The sequence below is a fragment of the Protopterus annectens genome, chromosome 2.part1, assembly GCF_019279795.1.
Source record: "Protopterus annectens isolate FY-2018-M chromosome 2.part1, PAN1.0, whole genome shotgun sequence".
Lineage (NCBI taxonomy): Eukaryota > Metazoa > Chordata > Ceratodontiformes > Protopteridae > Protopterus > Protopterus annectens.
The window spans coordinates 1790776629-1790800922 of record NC_056729.1 but is presented as its reverse complement, the minus strand read 5'-3'; the positions used below and the strand labels follow the sequence as shown (position 1 = coordinate 1790800922).

The 24294-nt window shown below is 40.4% G+C and overlaps 2 protein-coding genes across 3 annotated transcripts in view; one reads left to right on the top strand and one right to left on the bottom strand.

Annotated features, from left to right (window-relative positions):
* The window catches only part of ANGPTL7 (angiopoietin like 7), a 45684-nt gene extending 43953 nt beyond the window's left edge, over positions 1 to 1731 (bottom strand). The window contains exon 1 of the mRNA XM_044063224.1: positions 1140 to 1731. Coding sequence (XP_043919159.1) covers positions 1140 to 1512 — 373 coding nt within the window. The 5' untranslated portion in view covers positions 1513 to 1731. The remainder of the gene's footprint in view (positions 1 to 1139) is intronic.
* Positions 1 to 24294, top strand: part of MTOR (mechanistic target of rapamycin kinase) — a 4577509-nt gene that overhangs the window by 1952015 nt on the left and 2601200 nt on the right. The window lies entirely within an intron of this gene.

Here is a 24294-nt window from a genome sequence, read left to right as displayed (position 1 = left end):
CCATACTGTACAGCCACAACATTTTGAGACAGTTTCTTGATGAATTAAGGCAACAATTTGCAAATGAATAGCATCATGTAAACCTAAATTTGGCTGTGAGCCCTGCACCATCCATGTGCTTGCCATTTGACTCTGTGCAAGCCATTTAACCTGGCCATTGCTGCTATTTTACTGTAGAAAGTAAGCAGGTGTGCTTTGTGGGTCTTAATGTTTTAACAAATTTGAAATAAAACTTTGTATAAGGAGGAAATGTATTACATTTTTTTCCTTGCCACTAAGCTTTGTTTGCTTTCCTTTTGATGAGCCTTCATAGATTTTGTATTAGCTAAATCAAAGTATTTTGTACAGCTTTACATAGAAAAAAAGAAACAAAGCTAAGATTTGCATTAATGAAAAAAGAACTATTGTAATTTATGATGGAATTCTACTACTGCCATTTTGCACACACAGCATTGCTGCAGTCACTTAAACTAGGAACCTCATATATTGTGTATGCATTTTATGTCACTGTGGAACCCTAGCTTATCTTTTGAAAGTTTTGTTCTTTTTTGCATTAACAGTTTTGCCATTAAGCAAATGACAAAATGTGAGCTTCATTTGCTTGTTGTCACTATGTAGTTTTATGTTTTGCTTTTATTTAGTAAATTAAAGTCTTTTGACACACATATTTGACAGCTGAATGCTTTTTCACCTGTCTGTAGATTAATTTTAAGGTTAAACAAAAATTAAACAAAAAAAGGCCATAATTAAGTCCATAATGAAAATCTGAATCTTAGATACCTCTTCATTATTTACTGGCTGCATTGTCAAGGTTGTGTTTCTAGTTTTCACTGATTCTAGTCATCCTTTTAGTGTTCTAGCAACACATATGAAGGTTGTAATTCATTATCAGGCATTTCAAGAAAGCAAGTCCACACTGCCTCAGCACATTGTAAAACTGCTTGTAACTATCTAAACAGAACCTTTTATGTACACATCTTGGAAAGGGGCAGTGGTGCTTGTAATCAGCATATGAACTCTTTCGCTGTACTGGTCAGGGTGAAATTTGAGAGGTTACAGTAGTGTACTAATGAACTGTTACTGTATTAGTGTGTGGAGGGGTGCAAAAAGATCTTTCTACATCTGTCCTAAAATCTTACCTGTAGAGGTCTGAGTGAGAGTCTGGGCTGCCTGGAGCTGCATAATGTCAATCTTGCTGTTCATTTCTGAGTAGCGGTTCTCTGCTTCAATAATGCGGCTTTCAGCTTTCCGGTAGTTCCGTTCAATCTCCCGCAGTTGCACCTCTAGTTTCTCTGAGTCTATTTCCTGTTTCCTGCTCAGTTCTGCCAGGATGCTGGTTAGATTTGCAACCTGTACCTTCAGCTCCTTGAAGTCATCACAGCAACTGTTCTGTTTCTTGATGTTTATGCTTCCAGTTTTCTTAGGCGGTTTCTGTAGTTTAACTGAAGTAATACTTGTAACAGCTACCAAAATAAAATGCCAGTAAAGTAGAGTAGTTACCTTCCTTAACATTTTGAAAAACTGCAGTAGTTTTACAATGTCCTTGCTATAAAATTTTCTTTGTCAGTTTGGTTCTGCTTCAGACTCTTTTTTTTTTTTTTTTTCCTGACAAAAGCTCAAGACGTATTTAGTATAAAGTAGATGTTCTATTTCTCCTGGGAGATGTTTTTCTAAATCTCTGAAGCATAAGGTTTTATTCAAAATGCTTTTGTGAGCTCTGAATGAATCTTCGTTGAAGAGTTCTGAAGAGTCTTAATCCTGCATCTTAAATATATTGCTCCCCCCCCCCCACATGTGGTTAGCTCCACCTTACCCTTTAATTCCAATCAGGTGAACCCAGGGATGTAGGGGAAGCACATATAATAGGGGTTTGTGCATGCAAAATAATTTGTGTGCCTCAGATTGCTGCTGAGCTGTTTAACAGCATATGACTGTTACATTCACACAGCAACCCAAGTGTCTGACATCCAGTACCACTTGTGGAAATGCAAGCTAGCAGGATAGCAGGACTTAGGCATTTTAATAGCTTATGTACAGCCTCCTTAATTAAGTTGGTTATGTTTGGAAGGTCATGAATTAGAATTAAATGTCAGCAATGTGCTTGGTGCAGAATAATCACTTAGTTACAGAAAGCTGCGATTCCTTTGACATCCACACTGCTTACTTTTGTAGTTTTAGTACTTTTCTGTTTGCTTTGTAATAAAAGTCATCTTTCCGGCATTCTTACTGGACTTGACATCGGTAGAGAGTAAATTTGTGAGTTTCACATTCAGCATTCTAGGTATGCATGACGACTTTTTTTTTTTTCTCTCTCGAAAGTTTTTGAATTTATGGAAAGCAGTGAGTGACTAGAAGTTACTACTTATAGAAAAGCTATTTGATCTTTAGTAACTTTAGATGGTATCATAAATCGATTATAATCTGTCCAGCAAGAGCAGCTCTTACTCATGAACTAGATGTGTATTACATATTTTATTCATTATGTTACATTTGTAGCTGTGGTGGTGCAGCGGTTAGCGTTGTCGCCTCACAGCTAGAGGTTCTCTCGTTCAGTTCTCAACTGGAGTGCCTTCTGAGTGGAGTCTGCATGTCCTCCCTGCGGTCGAGTGATGTTAAAGACATGCAGGTAGGTGCAAGTGTGAATGAGCGTGCCTTCGTTGAAGGTTTGGTGTAGGGCTGGCTACTCGGCATTGTAAAAATCCACTGCCAATCATGAGCGGACCAGAGTTCTGCTGTGGCGACCCCTAACCGGGAAAAGCCGAAAGTCAGCAATAATATTCATTATTTTACATTTGCTTAATGGCCAAAGAAGACAAAAAGCCCATCTCATCTGCTGTTTTAAGTGCCTTAACAGTCTATTTTCCCTCAATCCATGCCTTCATCCTTTGCCTTTTCCTACCTGCTCCATGCCCTCTTGAATGCAACTGAGGATTCCCTGTCACCCATGTTAGTTGCCTATTCCAACAGTTCGAACCCTCTAAATTAAAATGTACTTTCTGAGATTCGGGGAGTAGTTAGTCCCCATAATCTTTAACTGTGCCCTCTCCTTCCCAGTCTGTTCTTTCTTTCAGAATTAATCCTTCCCATCTTCCTGACATTGCTTTTGAACCAGTATATAATGTCTGCCCTGACTTTTCTGGCGTCTAACCTCTGGTCATATTCTTTTCCTACCAGCCATGGATCTTTATGGTAGCATTCCTTTGAATTCCTTCTAGCATCCTGATGTCCATTTCCTTTTATGACCTCCAGAACTGCATGCAGTACTCAATGTATGGTCACTGCTTCGGTGGTGTAGAGGAATAAAGCCTTGACAATGACCCAGGAGACCCGGCTTCAGTTATCTTTGGCTGTAGGGAGAGATGGGCATGCCCATCCTGGGGTGAGGGTGGTACATGGCATGTCTCTAGATGATGATCCCTGGTGGAGGCCAGGGACATAGCCAAAGGAGACCATGTCAGCAGTGACAGTGGGGTTTGGCTGAGCTGCTGAGGAGGTGGGGTTGATATGCTACAGAGTTTCACATTGCAGGCACCTCGAGGGCTGTACCACATTGCCACAAGCTGGGAAATAAGAGTAGGCCAGTAAGTCCCCCTGCTGGATGGAAGTTCATATGTGCCAAGCCCCATAGCCTGCAGTCTGTGACTGGCCCCAGCAGATTGCCGGAATTAGTCCAGGGGGCATGGAGGAGCTGGCAGACCTGGCATGGACAGGGGACATGGGCCGGGCTGGTAACAGTGGACAAGGGGACATGGGCCAGGCTGGTAACAGTGAAGGGAAGGGTAGGGGAAAAGGCAAAAAAATTAAATAAATACTCAAGGTGTGGTCTGACCAAGGCCTTGTAGAGTTGTGGAAGTATTACTGCTATGTTTCTTGATTGGTCTTCCTGAGAATACACACAGTGGTATCTATGCAGCTACCACTGGTCTCTCACTTTCTTCCTGGTTGTCCTATTCAGGTGTTAAGACCTTAGGATCTTTGTCCTGCTCTGTTTGCCATCCATTCCATTCTTCCAATCTCCCTAGAGTTGGTGTGGTCTAAATGTGTGCAGTAATGTGCAGTGAACCTCAACTGTCACTTTTCTGCCATCTTATTTAGGCTTTCTGAAATACTTCATTAGCCTCTTCCCTGCAGTCTGCTACTGTTGCAGGTTTGTATCAGCAGATTTTTATCTTTTTCTTCCAGCTTTATCTGAGAGAGAGAGAGACACACACACACACACACTCTCTCTCTCTCTCTCTCTCTCTCTGTCTGTCTGAAGAATAGTGGATCCATGAAAGACTCCACTTGTTTTTCAGTGGTTTTCCTAATTCATAACATTATCATCTCACTAAAACACAGTTCAACCATGCAGTGATCCATTTACTCAGTCCTTATCCATCCCTCTGCCCTTCAAGTTTTCTATTCTAGTCAGTCACCTGTGTGGAACAAAGTCAGAGGCTTTGCTGGCATCCAGCTAAATAATGTCTGTTGGTACTCCCCCTGTCAAGTTAATTTGTAACTGTGTTATAAAACTGGATTAGATTTGGCTGACTGCTCTGTCTGGCTACATCACTTACTGTCTCCTTGTGTTACAGCTCTTCTGTGCTAGCTAGTGATCTGTAGAAGATCTCCATTGGGGCCTCCCTAGGTTCATGAAGATTCTAGGAGGTAGCTTATCTTGCCTATGTGTTTTATCCTCTGTGGCATTTAATTTATTTTGCTGTGTCAGAATTGCTGTTTTTGGGTACGAAATGTTGTATATGTACTATATAGTATGGTAATAACCTTGTAAAAGCACAAATAACCAGTATATTATGTTAGTGCCTCACACAGATAGCCCAGGAAATCTGGATCACCTGGGAAATGCTGCTTAAAGAGAGGCTGGAAGCCCATAGTGGTAAAGATTTTTGCCTGTTATATTACAGAGATTTTTGATTTTAAGTGGAGACTTTAGGTAGGTTATAATGAGAAGAAGCTGGAATACCCCAAAAGAAAATCCTATATTTTAACTTCTCTTCTTCTGCTCTCTATCCAACTGCTAATTCACTCTAATACGTTTGAAGTCATGTTTACAATACTAACAGAAGGATGCTGACTTCAGTTCACATTTATTTATTTATTTATTTTTATTTTACGTTTATTGACCGGGCTAGTCTAGCTGGATATATGTCCATTTTCAGTAGAGGCCCGGGGAGAAAAGCTCCAAACATTTCAAATAAAGTTCACATCTACAGAAGTGCCCTTCATTCAGTCACAGTTGTTATTTATTAATTGATTTTACTTCAGTTGTATAGAACCATGTCATTGTTATGTACTGTCTGTTTTTTGACCCAAACTGAACCTGAAAAAACAGTCCAATAGGATTAACACACTACCTTGCTAGCAATGCTAAATACATCAAATAAAATAAATATACTCAACAAGTAACAGGAAAACTATCTGTGGATAGATTTACATCAGTTCAGCTTAAATGCTGAAAGAGACTGCTTTGTTCCTTTTGATAGACTTCGGAGGAAGTGGCAGTTAAGGTACCATGATGTGTACAAGTTGCGGTACCTTTCTACAATTCAGCAAGCACTCTAACATTGTCCTGCACTGTTCTGTAACATGAAGGCATGCAGCAGCAGCAAGGGCTGGCCCTGCGGCCATTCTGAATGATAATGAGGCATTCCAGGGCGGAAGGAAAGATAAGTAATCCAGAACCAGCTCCAGGAAGGCACCTACATGGCCGTAGGGCCAGCCCTTCGTGCTATAATGGCCCCGTCAGCACTACTGGGATCAAGGCATGGGGGCAAGCACTATACTCCAGGAAATACTCGTAAAGAGCCATAATGGTGCCAATGGCAGTACATGGAACAGGGACGTTTGGGGAAGCTACTCAGTCATTTCTGGTGTGCCAGTGCAGTGCCGTACTGACACCAATGGCAGTGTGGGGATCGGAGGATGGGGGATACACTAGACCGCCAGAGTATAATAAATGTGTACCATAATGGCATTTCAACTGGGGGAACCATGGGAGGGCTAATATGGTAGGGACAGGTTCAAGAACTTTGTAGTGTGTGTGTGTGTGTGTGTGTGTGTGTGTGTGTGTGTTATTGTACTTGTGTGTCTGAGAGAGTATCTGGGGGGGCTGTAACTGCCTACTCAAAGAGTAGGTTACTACAGCGATGTGTACATCAGCCATGATCTGCAAGTTTCAGTAGTAAATGTGGTTCTGGTTCAGAGACATGCAAATTAGCCAATAATAAGATCTTGTCACGGGTAACATGTCTGAATCGCAAGTGAGCATGTCATTGGGGAAGAGCCTTTCTAGCATGAGCTGTATAGCTCATGTTAGGCACTTTAATGAATTCCCGTATTTCTCTTTAAACAAAATTGTGAGTTTGCAAATTATGAAGTGTGAACTGTTTTAGACGGTGTCAGATACGCTTATTAGTTTTTCCTCAGAAGTAAACTTTGATTTTGTGGTTTCACCGTAAAAAAAAAATGCACTTAAAACTGAAAGGAAGTGTCTTCAATGATTCTAAAGGGAGAAACAACTGAATATTGGTCTCAAAGTAATAAGTATATATTTTACATAACCAATTTCAACATTTTTGAATGACTTGTAGTTTAGAACTGATCACTATGAAATTTTTGACATTGTTAATTTAACTGAAATGGACATCAGCATACTTACTAGTACTGTCTTATGAAAGATTTTAAAATATGCTCTGATTGTGATACCCAGATGATTGATTTTGAGTTTGATTTATTCAATTTTGTAAGGAAGATATATTTAAAGGTATAGTTTAGTGCTTCTGTATCCATGTATAATAATGATGACTAGTAGCAATGTGTAATTAAAATGAGTGATGAAACTTTTTTGCAGTTAACAGTTTATTTACTGGAAGACTGTGATGTGTATATGTATATTAGATTGGAATACTGCCGGAATGTGTGGCTAACACCAACACCGGGCAATTGGAATGCACTCAATGTAACAAGGTTATTCCACCTTTTGGCAATGCTACTATAAATGTGTTTTTTTTAAATAAAACAATACTTCAAGATATATGACTAGAATTTCAAAGTTGTATGCAATGGAGTAAAGTTTTTAGTTTTTTTTACAGAGGGTGGGGCATCCCCTTAAAATGTTAGAGTGTAGTAAAGAAGTCCATTGTAAAACAAGCTGATAAGGGTTCTAGTGTAGTTATGAAGAGAGAGAGCATTATATAAGAATGTACGTGGAAGTGAGGAATAAAAATGAATGTTATAAATCGCAAAGTGACCCCACTGGATATTACCATAAAGGACTATGAAAACATTCTTCACAGGGGTGTAAAACCACATCTTTTCAGTAAGAAAGAGGTTAAGCTACTTAAACAGGACTATCCTACAATGTCTGTTTTTTTGTATATATACTTTACCTAAAAGTCTCTTTGTCCACACACCAGTAGTGTCTGGTGCTGGTAACCTTTTGGAACCTCTTGTAGCAACTTTAAGTGAGTTATTGTACCCATTTGTAGAGGTATTAGTCTTATTTTGGATGTCAACGATTTAAATTAAAAGTCGTATTTTGGATGACTTGTGACATAAAAAAATACAGAAAAGCCTTACAGATGTATTTAAGAGGATGATTCATAGAGGATGTTTATTGTAGTGCTGATTGATTTTTTGCTCTTATACAACTACATGTTAGAGCCATGCGGCCAAGTTTGCCCTTCTGGTGCCAATGTACTTGTGGATATATTTGAAGAGGGACATGAAAAATGTAAATTACTTGCATGCTACCACATTATTAATGACTTAATTTTTATCATGAAAGGTGGGAGTACGCAACTTTTTCAAAAGAATCATATAGATGATAATATTTATATAAAAATGAACATAGGTTACTGCCTCTAGCAATTTTTCTGCACTCTGTTAGTGACCATCCCCTCAAAAAAAAGTATAAATTCTTTACCCTTCGGACAATTAGTAAATTTTAGATTTTAAGGAAAGGTGGTGCAGCGGTAGCGTTGTTACCTCACAGCAAGACGTTCTCCCATTCAATTCTCAGCTGGAGCGCCTTCTGTGTGGAGTCTGCATGTCCTCCCCGCGGTTGAGTGGCATTCGAAAGACATGCATAGAATGGGCGTGCCTTCGTTGAAGGTTGGGCGTCAAGCTGGCACCTTGGCACCCGTAAAAAAAAATCTACTGGCAATCTTTAGCGGACCGGAGTTCCGCTGTGGCGACCCCTAACTGGGAAATGCCGAAAGAAGAACAAACTTACATATACACTCGAGAAAATTATTTTGATTGGGGTTATAGCAAGATGCAGATATTAGGAGGAGTGTGAAAGTTGTTATAGCAAGTTGATAATGTACAGATGGGAAGAAATATGTTTAGAGATATTCAGCTAAGTAATTATATGATGACAACATTACAGTATGAACTGTCTCCTCTGTGTATGTTGACACATATTTTGTACACATAGAATGGTAGAAATATGGTATATATTCATTTCTTCATGAATGAAGGAACACATAATTATCTCCAACATACAGTTGTTTTGCTTGTTTTGGGTGATGTATTGCAAAATATAAGGGCTAATAATTTCCATCAGAATGCAGAGCTAGACATAAGATCCCCACAGATCAGTAACCTAGAAAAGGAACAATTAAACTTTTATTAGGTAAATCTCTTACTTTTGCTTTTTGAAAGAGACAAAGTATATTAGATATCATTTTGTTGTAGCTACAGCCCTGTAAATGAATGACATTACTACATCTAGGTGTTTGTTACAAATGTCACTCTTGTAGTATGTGTAAATACTTAGAAGAAGGAATTTTAGAGTGATTAGTGACTACGCTTCTGGTGTCATTCTAAGGGGATCCAGTATTTGTCTGCCTGGGACGACATGCTCGACATTCCACGATGCTTTGCCAGAGATGGCCTGCACCTGTCGCCCTTAGGATTCCGGATACTGGTTAAGGCTCTTGCCACCCCTATAGTGCCTTTTTAGGCAAGGTTCAAATGACAAATTCACCACCGTAACAGGTACAAGCAAGCAAAATCTGAGGGTAATGCTACTCAATGCTACAAGTCTAAACCTCAAAATGCACTCACTCGAGGCACTCCTTAAAATGGAGAACATTGAGATCTGTGCAGTGACAGAGACCTGGTTCAAAGCTCCAGAGAGCACCCCTGTATTACCAGGCTTCAATTCATACCACACCTTTCGGCCACCTAACCCAGAAAGAAGCACTAAAGGCGGAGGCGTGTCCATATTCATTAAGGATATCCACACCTCCAGGCTAGTTGCTCAGCATAATGCATCCGAGATTATCCAAGTGCAACTAACTCTGGGCAAGACCACAATCCAAATTGTAGCTTGCTACAGACCTCCCACCATGCCCCAGGATTCACACTCCTCATTTCTTGATACACTGGAAAGTATTAGGGTGCAACCCAACACCCTAATAATGGGTGATTTCAACTACCCCACCATTAACTTGGAAAACTACTCGTGTACCAACTCTTTTGCTCAACGTTTTCTAGAATTCATAAATTTCAACGCCTTGGATCAACTTATTCACAACCCCATCAAGGGCGGCAATATCCTAGACCTGGTCATTATCAACATGGGAAACCGGTGTTCCACATCAGAGGTCAATTCCTCATTGGTCAGATCCGACCACAAGCTAATCAGCCTAGACATCCACATCCCACCCCCAGCCCCAATTAGGGAAACCATCGTAAAAAACTTCTCCAAAGCCAACTTCACACTTCTTAAGACAGAAGTGGCAAACTTCGTGACACCCATGCAGACGGACAATAGAAGTATGACTGCCGAATCCTACACAAATGCACTTTATAAGCAGTTACACTAGTGCATGGATCATGCTATCCCTAAAAGAACCAAGATGTTATCCTCCAAAAAAAGGAAGCCAATCTGGTGTTCCTCTGCCATAAACAAACTCTACAACAGAAGAAAGAAACTGTTGCAAAAAAACAGTAAAATCCCATGACTGGAGGAACTCCCTGGTCAACCTCAGTAAGTAGCTGAGATCCCTCATAAAATCCTCCAAAGCTAGTTACGAAAATAAAATTGCCACTGACTCTAAAGACAACCACAAAGCATTCTATAGCTATGTCAAGAATCTAAATGGGAACACTCATATCTGTTCTATGGCACTAAATATACAGAACCAACTGATATTGCCAACATCCTAGCAGATAGGTTCAGTGCTAACTTTGCCCCCCTCTCACCACCTAGAGGGCCCATCTCTATACCGGAAGAATGCAAAGTTCCTATAATCACGGCTGCATAGGTAAAAAACACACTCTCCAAAGCCAAGAACACAGCATCCATGGGACCTGACAATATCCCAGGCTGCGTTCTACACAAACTACAGAATGAACTGGCACCCTACCTAAGTACCATGTTCAGTCATTGCCTCACCTCAGGCTTTGTACCCACTGAATGGCGCACCGCGACGGTTATCCACAAAGGCGGAGCCACAATGGACCCCGGGAACTACCACCCCATTAGCCTGACGAGCCTGGTTTGCAAGGCCATGGAACGTATCATTGTGGAACTCATAAATAAAGACATTGGTAATCTCCAAACTCTGGTCCCTACCCAGTTTGGATTTGTAAAAGGCAGATCATGTCTCTTAAACCTGATTGACTTCTTTGAAGCAGTCACCAAAGCCATAGATGAAGGTAAAATGGTTCACACAGCTTATCTAGATCTCGACAAGGCTTTCGACACCATCCCCCACTCTGGAATTATAGATAAGCTCACTAAACTAGGTATAAATCCCTATGTCACAAGATGGGTTGCCAACTGGCTCACGGACAGAACCCACACTGTGAAAGTAGTGGATTCCAAATCCGACATCAGACCAGTGACAAGTGGAGTACCACAGGGTTCAGTCCTGGGTCCTCTCCTGTTTGGTATCTACTTCTCTGAAGTGCAGGCCAACACAGAAGGTCTTTGGCTAACAAAGTTTGCAGATGACTGCAAACTAGGAGCCATAATCGAAACTCCTAATGATGTGGACAAACTACAAAAGGGCCTCACTGAGACAGATACCTGGTGTCAAAGCCATGGCCTGAAGCTCAATGCCAAAAAGTTTATTGTCATCCCCTTTGGTAAAAACTCTGTACCCATGAACTACCACATAGCTGGTAGTCGACTTAATGCCAAAAATGTGATGAGACCTTGGGACACAGGTGGACAGTAGTTTCTCCTTTGATAATCACATCGCCACAGTGGTCAGTAGATCCTTCTACGTGGCTCATCTCATCACAAAAGGATTCTCATCCAGAAAAAAAGAGGTCATTGTTCCCCTCTACTCATCGCTCATTAGACCCATTATAGAGTACAACGCCCCTTTGGTATGTACCTCACAAGACATCTACAACAACTGGAAAGACCACAGAAATACCTCACAAAGAGGATTACTGGCCTCAAACAGATGCCCTATGCAGACCGTCTCAAAAAACTACAGCTTTACTCCATCGCATATTGCCTACTCAGGGGCGATCTCTGCCTGACATACAAAGCTATGTCAAACCCAGAGCTGTTGGACATGCTACACGCTCTAGGGACCTAAACCTTGTCACCACAATAAACAGAACATGCCGGAGGGATAGACTCCTGTCCCAGAGACTTCCCATACTCCGGAACAGACTACCTATCTATGTCAAACAGAGCTCCTCATTAGCACTCTTCAAGAAAAATCTTGATGATTGGATGGGAAATTCACCCCGGGGATCACTTCTGTGGCTCTGCTCGATAGGGGCACAGGAAAATAAATTTCTTGGGTGGCGAAAGCCAGGGTACATTTTTTGGCTAGGCTTGTATGGGCCCTAGGGCCGATAGCCTAGTACCTACCTATGAACTTATAAGCATTTTATGCAACAACATATGATTAAATGAATTGCAAAACAGAATGGGGCAGTTTATGTTGTATGGTGTTTCTGTTAAAAAGCTTATATTGTGGATGCAATGCTATGAGAATAAGAGTTTATGGAAACATTGGTGACATGATATCAGTGTGAAAGTGGTCCTTAAGCTAGTCATTTTATGGAAGAAATATTTTGGAAGATTTCAAGTTTCCTGTCTTCTTAAAAAATCTGTACATTTAATGGAGAATGTTAAGCAGTGGTCATTCAGAAAGGAGAGTTATTTTATCTTAAAATGCCAAACCTTTCAGCCAAAAGGTTTAAGTGCAGAAGATTAACTGGAGTGTTTTCTTATATATTTTGTATACTCGCATTAAAAATCATTGCTACTTTAAATGTAAATGATGGGACTAATTAATGAATGTACAGGTGTTTAAGGTAGTAGTGTGTTTGTACGCTTCCCCAGTTGAAAGGCTGTAGAGGCTGAGGTGCCAAGGATTTTTAAATGTACAAAATAAAAGGAAGTTTTAGTTTTATCACAACCAAGTGTGTTTTTTGGTTGTGTTTTGTTTCGAAGTAGAAAAATGCTAGTAATTTAAGAACATATGCAAAGATCTTATGAGAAGCAATGGAAGATATCCGGCTTAGTGGTGTAATGGTGTAGAAGGATAAAGCCCTGACTATGGCACAGGTGACCTGAATTTGACTAGTTGCTTGGATGCCTGTAGGACCTGGCTAAGGAGGATAGGAGTGAGTGTCCACTGCTGGCTCACCCATCCAGGGGAGAGGGTCCACACTGCTGGAATGTACTGGTGGATGCACTAGGTGTTTACCCACTAGAGTCCCAAGCTGGCCAAACTTCCAGTACCTTAGTGCACTAGCACTAACTAGCTGAGTGGGGAAGCTAGCATGCTAAGGCACACTTCCCCTTAAAAGGTAGTAATTGCAGGCTTAGAGGAGTTGCTGAAGATTTTTTCCTTATTGGGAGAGGGTAAACTGCCTCCCAGGATCAGCGTGCTAGAATGCTTCCTACTTGAGTCTCATCAGGGAATAGAGGAGGGTTTATGTGGATCCTAACATAGGAGTGAATGGGCCGTGGGAATCCTGCCTAGACCAGGAATACCTGGCTTATGTTCCTACAAAAAAAAGGGGAGGCTGTCAGGTGAAGGTGGATGAGCCATCCAACAAGGTCCTGGGGGAGGGAAGGAAGGAAAAAGAGAAAACAATAGAAGGTATATAATAAAAATGTTAGACTTGGTTTAAAACAGGAGACAAAGTGCTAGTATTAGTTCACTCTGCTGGAATAAGTTCCTAACAAGATGGCAAGGACCCTTTGAGCTGGTAAGCAAAATTAATAAAGTAAAACTACAAATTAAGACAAACTAGCTAGAGAAAAACAGAGCAAGTGCACTTCTGTGGTCAGTTAGGGTGTTGGTATGGATACCAGTAATATGGTATCAGAGAAATCTGTCCCTGCTATGCAAATAAGTGAAAGGCTGTCTAAGGCCCAGAAGTGAGAGGTTTTACAATGAGAAATAAGAGCATATGTGATGGTGAGCAGACTAATTAAACCCCAAACAGGTAAAGCAGAAGCTGCCATAAACTGACCACTACCGAATACCAAATGACAGATGAAAGCATTCCTGGGGCTACCAGGCCATGACAAGAAAATTTTTACTTGCCTTAACTACTGTAGCCTGTCTTCTGTCAGACCTTACAAAAGGTAAGTCGCCTATCCAACCAAAGTGGACTGTCGAAGCAGATAATGCTTTTAATCAGTTGAAAGCAATCTTATGTTCAGAACTAGCCTTGACTGCCTCTGACTTTACTGGAACCTTTGTTGTATACTGCATCTGAAGTTCATTTGTGAGTGCTTTTATCTCAGGAAGTAGATGTTGAGGAACAAATGTCCTGTTTTCTACTTAAGAAGCCATGTCAGTCAGATACGTTGCCTGAGAATTAGAATACTATGCTATTTAGTGGACTCTAACTTATTCTCAGTAGTAATTGTTGGGACATAGCTTCTCTGGGCATGTGCCCCTGCAATTGTTGTCTGTCTCGGGGGGGTCTCAGTTGTTTGGGTAAGTTTTTATTGAGAGCCTCAGCGAAGGTGGGTGTATGGGTTGTGATGGTTGGTGTTTTAGAGGGCTGTGTGTTCTAATGTAGTGAGTTGCAGGTGCTGACCTTCTCTTCTTGACCAGCTAGTCCAGTTTTGTTTGGAGTGTGCACTGCTTCCAGTTTGGTGATATGTGCATCTCTCACATATATGAGTGTTGGGAGGTAAGAGGAGAGGGTTGTCTGTGTACATTATAGAGTTGCCACACTGTCTCAGAATGCCCAAGTGCACCAGGTTAGCAGGAGAAAGCACAGGAAATTCCCCTACAATCATACCAGGAGGGGTGGTCATAACTAATAAGTACTAGTGCTGTTTCTGCTGAAGCTGCGGATGCTGCAGACCTGTATTTAAACTATGCTACTCAATTTTAAGGTTAAGAACTCAGTAAGAAGTGTAAGTAAGAACTCACAATGAAGCACAGATTAATCACTTATAGTCAAAGGAATAGCACATGCAGTATGAAAAAATACAGTTAAACAGCAACGTAATGCAGTAAAATGGTAATAAATTGCAGTATATAACAATGAAATAGTCTATCAGTTGATTGCTTTGAAACAGTAGCTCACAAATCACAACAGTTACAGACAGCACTAATAAACTAGTGATTCAGTAGAATACTGCCATCAGTTTAAAACAGTAATAAATATGGCAAACAGCAAAATGATTTGATTCTCACATGGGGTAATTGGCTAGGCTTAAAATGGTCCCCAAGGACAGTTAGCTTAGTACTAATCTATGAATCTATGAAGTGAAGTGACAGAAGATAATTCAAGGTTCAGATGCTAAAGCAGTGGGCCTTTACTAAGTTCTCACTATAAACAGTAGAATGAGCTAATGTAATGTGACAGGGGGAAGTGTCCAGTATCAACTTTATACCACAGGCAGGCAACTCAAACCCACCACAACTGGGCGGGTGAGTAGGACAAATAGCAGTCGTACAGATTGCAGAGATGTAGTAAAACAGAAGTGCAGATAACAATTGAAAACAAACACTTATCTTTTTCCATATCCCAGCAGGGGAAAAGGCAGAGGGACAGTCTCACAGCAGATATGAACAGCTTGAGCAAACATGTATAACTGGTTTAAAACACTGGCTGTTAAAGGCAGAGAAACAGAAACCAGCCCAATTATACAGTCAAAAATAACAGTTTTGCAGGAATGATTTTAGCTAGATTAACAAGACTAATTACTTTCTGCCGCAAAGAAAAACAGCTAGGCCTGTCTAGACAAAAGACCTCATTACAAACTGAAGGGCCACAAGCAGTAACAAATATTCAGCTCTGTCAGGTAACAAAAAGGAGACTAAAAACAGTTGCACCGTTTGCAAAAAACATTTGTACAGATTACAGAGATATGTAGTAAAACAGAAGTGCAGAAAACAATTGAAAATAAACACTTATCTTTTTCGAGTATCACAGCAGGGGAGAAACTCTTGACCCCACGCAGTTTGATTTTGTCAAGGGGAGATCCTGCCTGCTGAACATGTTTGACTTCTTCAAGGCAGTCACCAAGGCTGTGGAAGAGGGTAAGGCAGAGCATACAGCCTACTTCGACCTGGCCAAGGCCTTTGATACCATTCCCCATGCAGGTATCATTGATAAACTCAGCAAACTAGGCAACAATCCTTACATCACTAGGTGGGCTTCAAATTGGAAAACAGACAGGACCCACAGAGTGAAAGTTGCGGATTCCAAGTCAGACTATCGACCAGTCACTAGTGTAGTCCCACAGGGCTTAGACCTGGGCCCTCTCCTATTTGGCATCTACTTCTCAGATGTCCAGGCCAACACAGAAGGACTCTGGCTGACCAAGTTCGTGATGACGGCAAGCTAGGAGTTGTGACGCCCATGCATTGGCCCAGCAATCAAGTAGCCTCAATCCTCACCACTAACACCAGTGAGGGGCGTCCATATAGGGAAAGGATAATAAATACACGGTAAAGTACAGTTTCCCTTAAGAGCACACAGAGATCACAGTCAGTCTGGGGCTGGGTTCTCACCTTCTCTCCTGGTCCCCAATAAGACTCCCCACTGGCACCGCTATAGGGTCCAGATCTCAGCCTAGTGGGCAAGCTAAAACCTCCAGCACTCTCTCTGTCCAACTAGTGCTTCTTGTCCCTGCCCAAGTAATGGACACACATGCACACTTTGAGATAAGAGTTATATATAACCACACAGACACTCCTGGGGAAAGCTGGCATAGATTTTCAGCTGTGCACTTTTCTGCCCAGTCTAAAAGGTAGTACCAGCTGCTACCACCCACTAATATCAGCTACTCAAATGCTCTTCTGAAAGGGTGTCCAATTATTACTGTGCAGTATTATTATCCAAATGGTAAGTGTGACTGAACAGTCTGGTTCACAGCTGTTCCTTAACCCTAGAAAAAATAAACTGACCCTGTTTACCTTAAATCATTCAACTTACTACAAAAATAATTTCAAAATCACTTCACCTAACAACACCGACATAGAACTAGTAAGATAAAGCTTCTAGGAATCACTGTTGACGAAAACTTAAAATTTGATTATCCCATAAAGCAAGTAGTAAAAACACCCACCAAAAGCTTAGTTTACTGTATAGAGACATGTCTAAAACAGAAACTGCACTCAATGGAAGCAGTCCTCACCCTTGAAGATGCTGACATTTGTGCAGTCACTTAGACCTGGTTTAAGGCTGCAGAGAGCAGCCCAACTATATCAGGTTACATTTCCTTCCACACATTCAGACCACAAACTGAAGGAATGAGAACTAAAGAAGGTAATGTATCAGTATTCATTAAAGATAAATACACCTCTAGATTAGTTAAACAGCACAATTCATTTAATTACTTCAGGTGCAGTTGACTGTCGGTCAGACCCCTCTTCAGGTCATTGCCAGCTATAGGACTCCCTCTATGCATCAGGATATCCACTCAGCCTACTTGGATCTACTTGAGTCAACCAAGATACAACTAAACCCCCTGGTTTTGGATGACTTTAATTACCTGTCCATAGACTGGGTCAAAGGTTCCTGGACTTTGTTAACCCTGATGTCCTAGACCAGCTGGTTGACGCACCTACAAGGGGCTCAAACATCCTGGACCTGGTACCAACATGGGGTACTGCTGCACCATCCCCAGTGTGTGGCCATCCCTGGTGAGATCTTATCACAAATCATTCTTGCTAGAAGTAACTGTAACAGAAGACCCCACCCTCTTAGCAACAACTAGACTAAAAACTTCTGCAAGGCTAATTACATCCTCTTACATCACGGCATAAATAGCTTCTTAACCCTTTCCCCCCACTGATGGAACAGACACATATGCCGAGTTATACACCAGTGCACAACTGTATTGACTTTGCTGTCGAAAGCAAGATCTTCAAGAAAAAAACAAACCTGCCTGTTGGACAACTGCCATTAATAGGCTTTACAATAGGAGAAATAAATTGCTGTCTAAGAGTAGGAAGGAACAGTCTTAGAACTGGAAACACCCCCTCTTCAGCATAAACAAGCAAATAAGACTGCTAGTGAAGTCCTCCAAAGATAACTACAAATCCAAATTAGCTTCCCTAAATTAGGATAGGCACAAGGCGTTATTTAGTTACATCCGTAACCTCAAGGGTAAGGCCCAGATTTGCGCTGAATTATGTGATGAAAGGAGATACTGCCAGCACATTCAGCTGGAGTTTTGTAAATAATTAGATGTCACTGGTGAATATCGAAATGATTTTTACAAGATGTTTCTGTTACAGATGTATTGGAACTGTATGTCATGTGTATATCAAACTGCTTGTACAGACGTGTGTGTTGAAAAGGTATTTGCAAAGTAACTAGTGTGCGCCCTACTGGAAGAAAATAGAAATGTACATGCACTATTTTAACTGTTTAAATGTATATATTTTAACGGTGGAAACTGGAATACAGGAGATTAACCTCAGTCCAGCAAACTGTGGAAAAATATCTGAAATTAAGTTACTTTATAGGCCACGCAATAATGAGGCTATCTTTCAAGTTTTCAATGCAGCTAGAGACACAAAGTCTGTACTAGGAAGTTTTGTGTATTGTCTTTGGAGTGAACTTATTGCTACTTTTGAAGCATGAATGAATGCAATTGTTTTATGATTTCCAGCATCTGCCAAAGATGTGAGGAAAAAAAACTTGTCTGTGTATTTTTACAGGTAGATGCTGAATCCTGCCAGCTTCTATCAGTGGGGGTTTTGGACTGGGAACTAGAAGTCAGATGACCAGAAATGATGTCATTCTGCAAGCTATCCCAGCAGTAGTATTTTAGATATTAATTTGAGAACTCTGAGTGAGTCAGAAAATTCTGTATTAAATCCTGGACCTGACAAGAACCATTCACCACATCATCTGCCTTGTTCTAATGAAGTAAGCTTCTAGGGAACAGTGTAACACACTTAGATACAGTCAGGAATATAGTGAAGCTTAGTTTAAATGTTTTTCTTTATTTTTGTGAGCCTGTACTATATATGTGTGTGTGTATATATATGTATATATATATATATATATATATATCATATATATATATATCATTTCACTTTGCAATCCTGAAAAATCGAAATTCAGTATCCTGGGACTGTAAAGCTGAAAACTGAAAAACCCGATACCCCAAAAGTGCATAATTCAAATTCGCTACTACCCCACATACACACTCCACACACAAACAAGCATGCATACACCTTCCTCCCTATACTATAAACCAACAAAACACACACTAACACAACAAAACAAACACAACCGCTAACCCTACATAAAAGCAGGGGGCCAAGCCCATCTGCACCCTCCATGTGGGGGGCTGCACCCCCCCCCCCACTTATGTATACCAACTCTGAGGTCACACTAAAAACTCAAACACACAAAAAACACCACTACACATTCTACAGTCCCCTTGTACAAACACACATCACGTACGTACAAATACCACCACTCACAATCTTACCTACCCCAACCCATACTTCAAAACTCCACACATACTCACACACACTAAAATCCCTAGTAAAATGTCACTTACCTGAATTTCCAGCTACATCCACACCATGAATTCGACAGTTCCGTATTTGTCATTTCCACACTCTGTATTCTGCACTTTCGCGCAAGTGCAGTTTCGATACTTCGGTCTCGAGCTACTGAAGTTCGAGATTCTGAAGTGAAAGCATATATATACATATACACATACAATATATATATATATATATATATATACACACACACACACACACACACACACACATATATATATATATATATATATATATATATATATATATATATTCTCAAAAGCCAACAATGTTGAATCTGACATTGTCGACACGAGAATATCGAATGCTCAGAATCTCGAGCATGTAAACGGAAATCTGCGTAAGGGGAGATTTCCGTTTACTGCAATGTAGTGCGGTCTCAGAGTTGGTATATTTAAGTAGCGGGTGGTGTGGAAAGCGTAGTTGGGCTTGCCCCCCTGCTTAAACCCGTTAGGGTACTATTTTCTTTTTTTTTTTGTCTTTTTATAAGGTCGACGTTTGAAGACATTGACCATATGTTCGATGTTTTCAATCGTCGATCTTATAATATAGCCCCAAATATATATATATATATATATATATACACACACACACATGTATGTGTAAGTATATGTATGTGTATGTATATATATATATATATATATATATATATATATATATATACATGTGTGTGTGTGTTTGTGTAAAGCAGCCGTCATTCAGTGAAAAAGAAAGCAGTTTCTAAAGGATATCAAGTCATTGCATCTCAGCACTGTCACTACATGCAAATGAGAAGGAGCACTTTTTTTATGCCTAAGAGGAACTGTATAAAGGGGACATAGACTGTACTGTGGAAGCAAGACAAAAATATGTGAAAACAGTATCCCATCAGTATGGCAGGCTCCATGACAACTTTTTTGTTGGGGGGGGGGGTTAAAGGAATTGCACTGTAATATTAAAAAGTTGCGGTGATTTTGATGCATTGGAGTAGCATGGAATATCACAGTACAGTGAAAAAATATTCTTGTGCTGTCAAGGTGAGGTTTTCTTTTAAGTGTGAAATGTTTGGTGGCTAATATTCAAAAAGAAAGAACTACTTGTACTGTTTAACTGACTTGGCAAGACATACATGCAAGCACAAGACAGTTTACATACAGAGAGTTGCAGGGGGTATAATGTCATTGAGTGGTAATTGTATACTCATGTGAAAACACAAACCCTTAAATGTTTTCTAGGTATGGATTATACTTCCAAATGTTAAATGAACATTATTTTTAAAAGCTGCAAAAGCCATTTTTATGAGAGTTATAGAAATCTTTTAGCAAAACCATTAACCAGAGTTCTGCAGCTTCTGTCATTTCCAGTGTTGCTTTAATGTTTTCAGCATGTCATAAATGTCCTAGCAGTTTACTGACAGCATCAGTCTTTAGTCCCTGTGAGTAGTGAGAGTCTGCTTATGTAATCAGCTTGGGACACTTATATGAAAAACGTTTTTCTGACTATGCCCTTTTTTGTGTATTTTTGAGACCTTAGTACCAGTTGGTCTTTCTGGTTTCCAGACTTAAAAATGAATTTTATATATATATATATATATATATATATATATATAGTTAAGCAGCATCCTGCTTTTCAGAGTGATAACATAACTGATCAGTTTCCTTAGCTATTAACTCTTAACAGTGTTTCACAGTGCAGTCAAGTCTTTGTTTTCATTATTAAGTATTTTTCTCTTTTTTAGTGGTCTGTCAAGATTGTGTATCTAGCTCCTACCGTATAACATTTCATGTCTGTAGAGATTTGAATGTTCATTTATTTTTTTGGTACCTGCTTTGTCGTTTGCAAGGTCATGGGGGAAACAACAGATGTCAGGCAGTGAAGTAATCCTGGAGAGGACCTTAGTCTGCTGGATTGCATGCACTGTATACACGCCTTCTGGAAACCGAGGATAAGGCTTTCTCCTTTCAGCACATTTTTGGGATGTGGGAGGAATTGTAGACCCTGAGGGTTGTGTAGATACAAGGAGAGCATGCATTTTTCACACAGACGATCCCTCGGCTGTAAGCCAAACTGGAGAACTAAAATATGTGAGGCACATTGTGATAATTGAACCCCTTGTAATATTTTCATCCCAGAGTGACCTACTACTTCCTCTTCAGTTTTCACATAAGCTCTGGAAAATACCAAGTTACTACAATTGAGCAATATTTTAAACACATCCTGGCTACATTTTATTTGAAGCATTTACTCTTTTACTTACCGTGAGAGCTGCATTTTTATGAAATGTAAAATTAATTAACTCTGACATTTGCTCAGATGCAAAAATATAAGCGTGCAAAAAGCTGTAAATCATTACAGTTTCTGGTTAAGATTAGTGTTGTCATGAAGTCAGGAAGGGGCTTTTCATTTACATTCTGTAGTGCTACTGAAATAATACATTTTTACTAGAAGCTGCAAGAAACAAATCGGCAGAACTTGATGTATTAAGTAAGTTCGTCAAAGGTAAGGCTGTAAAAATATCCAAGGCTACTGAATGGAAAAATGCAACTGAGATGGAACCAGCTTCATTAGTGCTTGTGTTGTGGATTAACGCAACATTAGATCCTTCTTATTGACCTTCAATTTTCTTTCCACACTAAGTCAAGTCAGTTGCCCTTGTTTTGTTTTAGGCAGTCCGAATACATTTCTGTTGGTTGACATAACTGTTTAGTTTAATGAAGAGTAGCGAGTTTCATTGTTAGTGATTAGTAGCTCCAGATTCCAGTGAGCTCAAATTAAAACTTTAGGCCGTGCATTTTGGTTCCAAATCTCAAAACAAATGTGTATATGTGGAGTTACGAACCTGATATATTATGTGTATTTTTATGTGTTCGCAAAGGTAGCTAACCCTTTGTGATTTAGTTTACAGCCATGAATACACATTTATTAGAAACGTGGTTACCTTCGGATTTTACAGTTAAGAGAGTTTATATAAAACTGGCTTACAGACTCAAAAGTGGATGAGCTGCAATAGACAAACCCTTTGCTTCATATTTTCTACAATTTTGTTAGTTAAATGAGATGTAGAGAACTCTGGAACCCATCTCAGGCAATTCATCTGCATCACCTCAAGTTTCCTCCTCTGCTCAGTCTTTACTGCCCAGGTTTCTGTACTGTACAGTAGTACTGCTGCACTGCTATTTTGTATACCTTACTTTTCAGCTTCTTTCGCAGTCTGCTGTTCAATACCCCTGACACTCTGGGCCATTAGACTGCAAGCCCCTCTGATTCTAGATTTGACCTCCTTATTCAGACTTCCCGTCTCTTCAGTCACCCTTCCCAGATACTTGAAGCTGTGTTAACCTATTCCACTGTTTCCTTTTCTGTCTCAGTGTTGAGATTATTCTGATTTCCCTCATTTGCTGCCATTACAACTATCTTATTTGTACTTTGTTTTATACCATGTGCCTTCAGTTTTGCATTTTATTCCCCTGCACTTTGCTGAAGTTCTTGCTCAGAGTCTGCCTGTTGTTATGCCACATCATCTGCATATAGCCACTTTGTTGACCTGTCCCTCCGACCTGTTTCCTAATGTAGTCCATCACCAGTATGAACAGCATTGGGATCAGAGCTGAACCCTGAAGCACACCCACTGCCACTGAAACCGCTGTCTTAAGACCGAATACTGTGTTCTTGACTCATTGGATCCTTTTACATGGCTTGCACTAATTATTAGGGTTGGGAGGGTGGCCTAATGGTTAAGGTGTTTGCCTTACAAACACAAGGTACAGGGTTTGAATCTCACAAGGGATAATTGTCTAGGCTTAAAATGGCTCACAAGGGCAGTTAGCCTAATACTAATCTATGAATCTATGTACATGTTTCTGGGACTTCAAACCACCGTAGGACTGGCCAAATTAGCTTTCTTGGGACCTTGTGATATGCTTTCTCCATGTTTAGGAATGTGCAGTTGGACTCTCTTCATTTCTAGTTACCTCTCAGATTGTTTATGCTGTATCCTGATCTGAATCTGAACTGCTCATTTCTCATCTTAGTTTGTACTAGTCTGTGTATTTGCTTATCAGTCACCCTCTCTAGAACTTTCCTTCACTGTGACAAGAGTTTGATACTTGCCTACTGCCCACAGTTGTAAAAGTCCCCTTTGTTTTTGAACATTTGCACAAGTATGCATATTCTGCAATCATCTGTGATACGTCTTTACGTCCATACTGTTATGAGTACCCTCAGGATCCATTTCTCAGCTATCTTTCCCAACTTTCTGATCATCTCTGCTGTGACCTCATCTTTACCTAGTGCTTTCCTTGACTTTATTTTCTTTAGTGCTGTTCTTAGTTCTTCTAGGGAGGGCTCTTCCTCTTCTTTCACCATAGGCTGTGTCTGGGGCAATACAGCTTCCTTTTTTTTTCAGTCAGAAACTGTTGAAAGTACTCCTTCCACTTCCCTTTGATGCCTTATGGACTGGTGAGTGGGTTGCTGTCTTCATTATCTTTTTGTCTTTGCTTTGCATGCTGATAGAGTTTTTTGTCCCATCCACTGAGCCATTTTCCAGAAGTTAGTAGTGCATCTGATGCTTTGTTCTGAGTAATTCCTTGAAGTGTTGTGCTTTCTCTCTAGTCAACTTACAGGTCTTCAGCCTGATCTCAGTTTACCTCAGAGCCTTCTCAGGCCACTACTTGTAGTTGATTGTGGGAACCAGTGGTCTATGCTGTGGGATGATTGTTTCACTGGATATGACTTTGCAATCACTGATTAGATACCATTGTCCCTTCCTTGCTAGGAGGAAGTCTACCTGAGTCATATGTTGGCCACTTTTGTATATGGTCTTGTGACAGTCTTTTTTTTCTGAAAATGTATTGGCTGTCATCAAGCCAGTTTATGACAGAAGTCCAGAATGGCTTATCCTCCTTTATTCCTGTTGCCCCCACCCATGTGGACCCATGCAGTCCTCATATCTTATTCTGTCTGTCCCGATATGTGCATTCAGGTCACCCATTATCAACACCAGTTCCTGTTGCCCTGCTTTTTCTAGTAGGTCCTGCAACTGCTGTCTGAATGTACTTTTATTTCCTCACTATCACCACCCTGCTGTAAGGCATAGCCTGAGATTATGAATACTGCTCTGACATTGCACTGGATTTTGATTGCATTGAGTCTGTCACTAATTCTGATGACATCCCTTACTGTCTTTTAAAGCATTTCCTGTCTCAGTCGTTATAAATAGCTTCTACACCGTTGCCTCATCTTGAATCCCCAAAAAACAAAACTGTTACTATTCACTTCAACTCGTAGGGCCTCCCCACCTAACTTTACTGTTATATCAAACAATGGT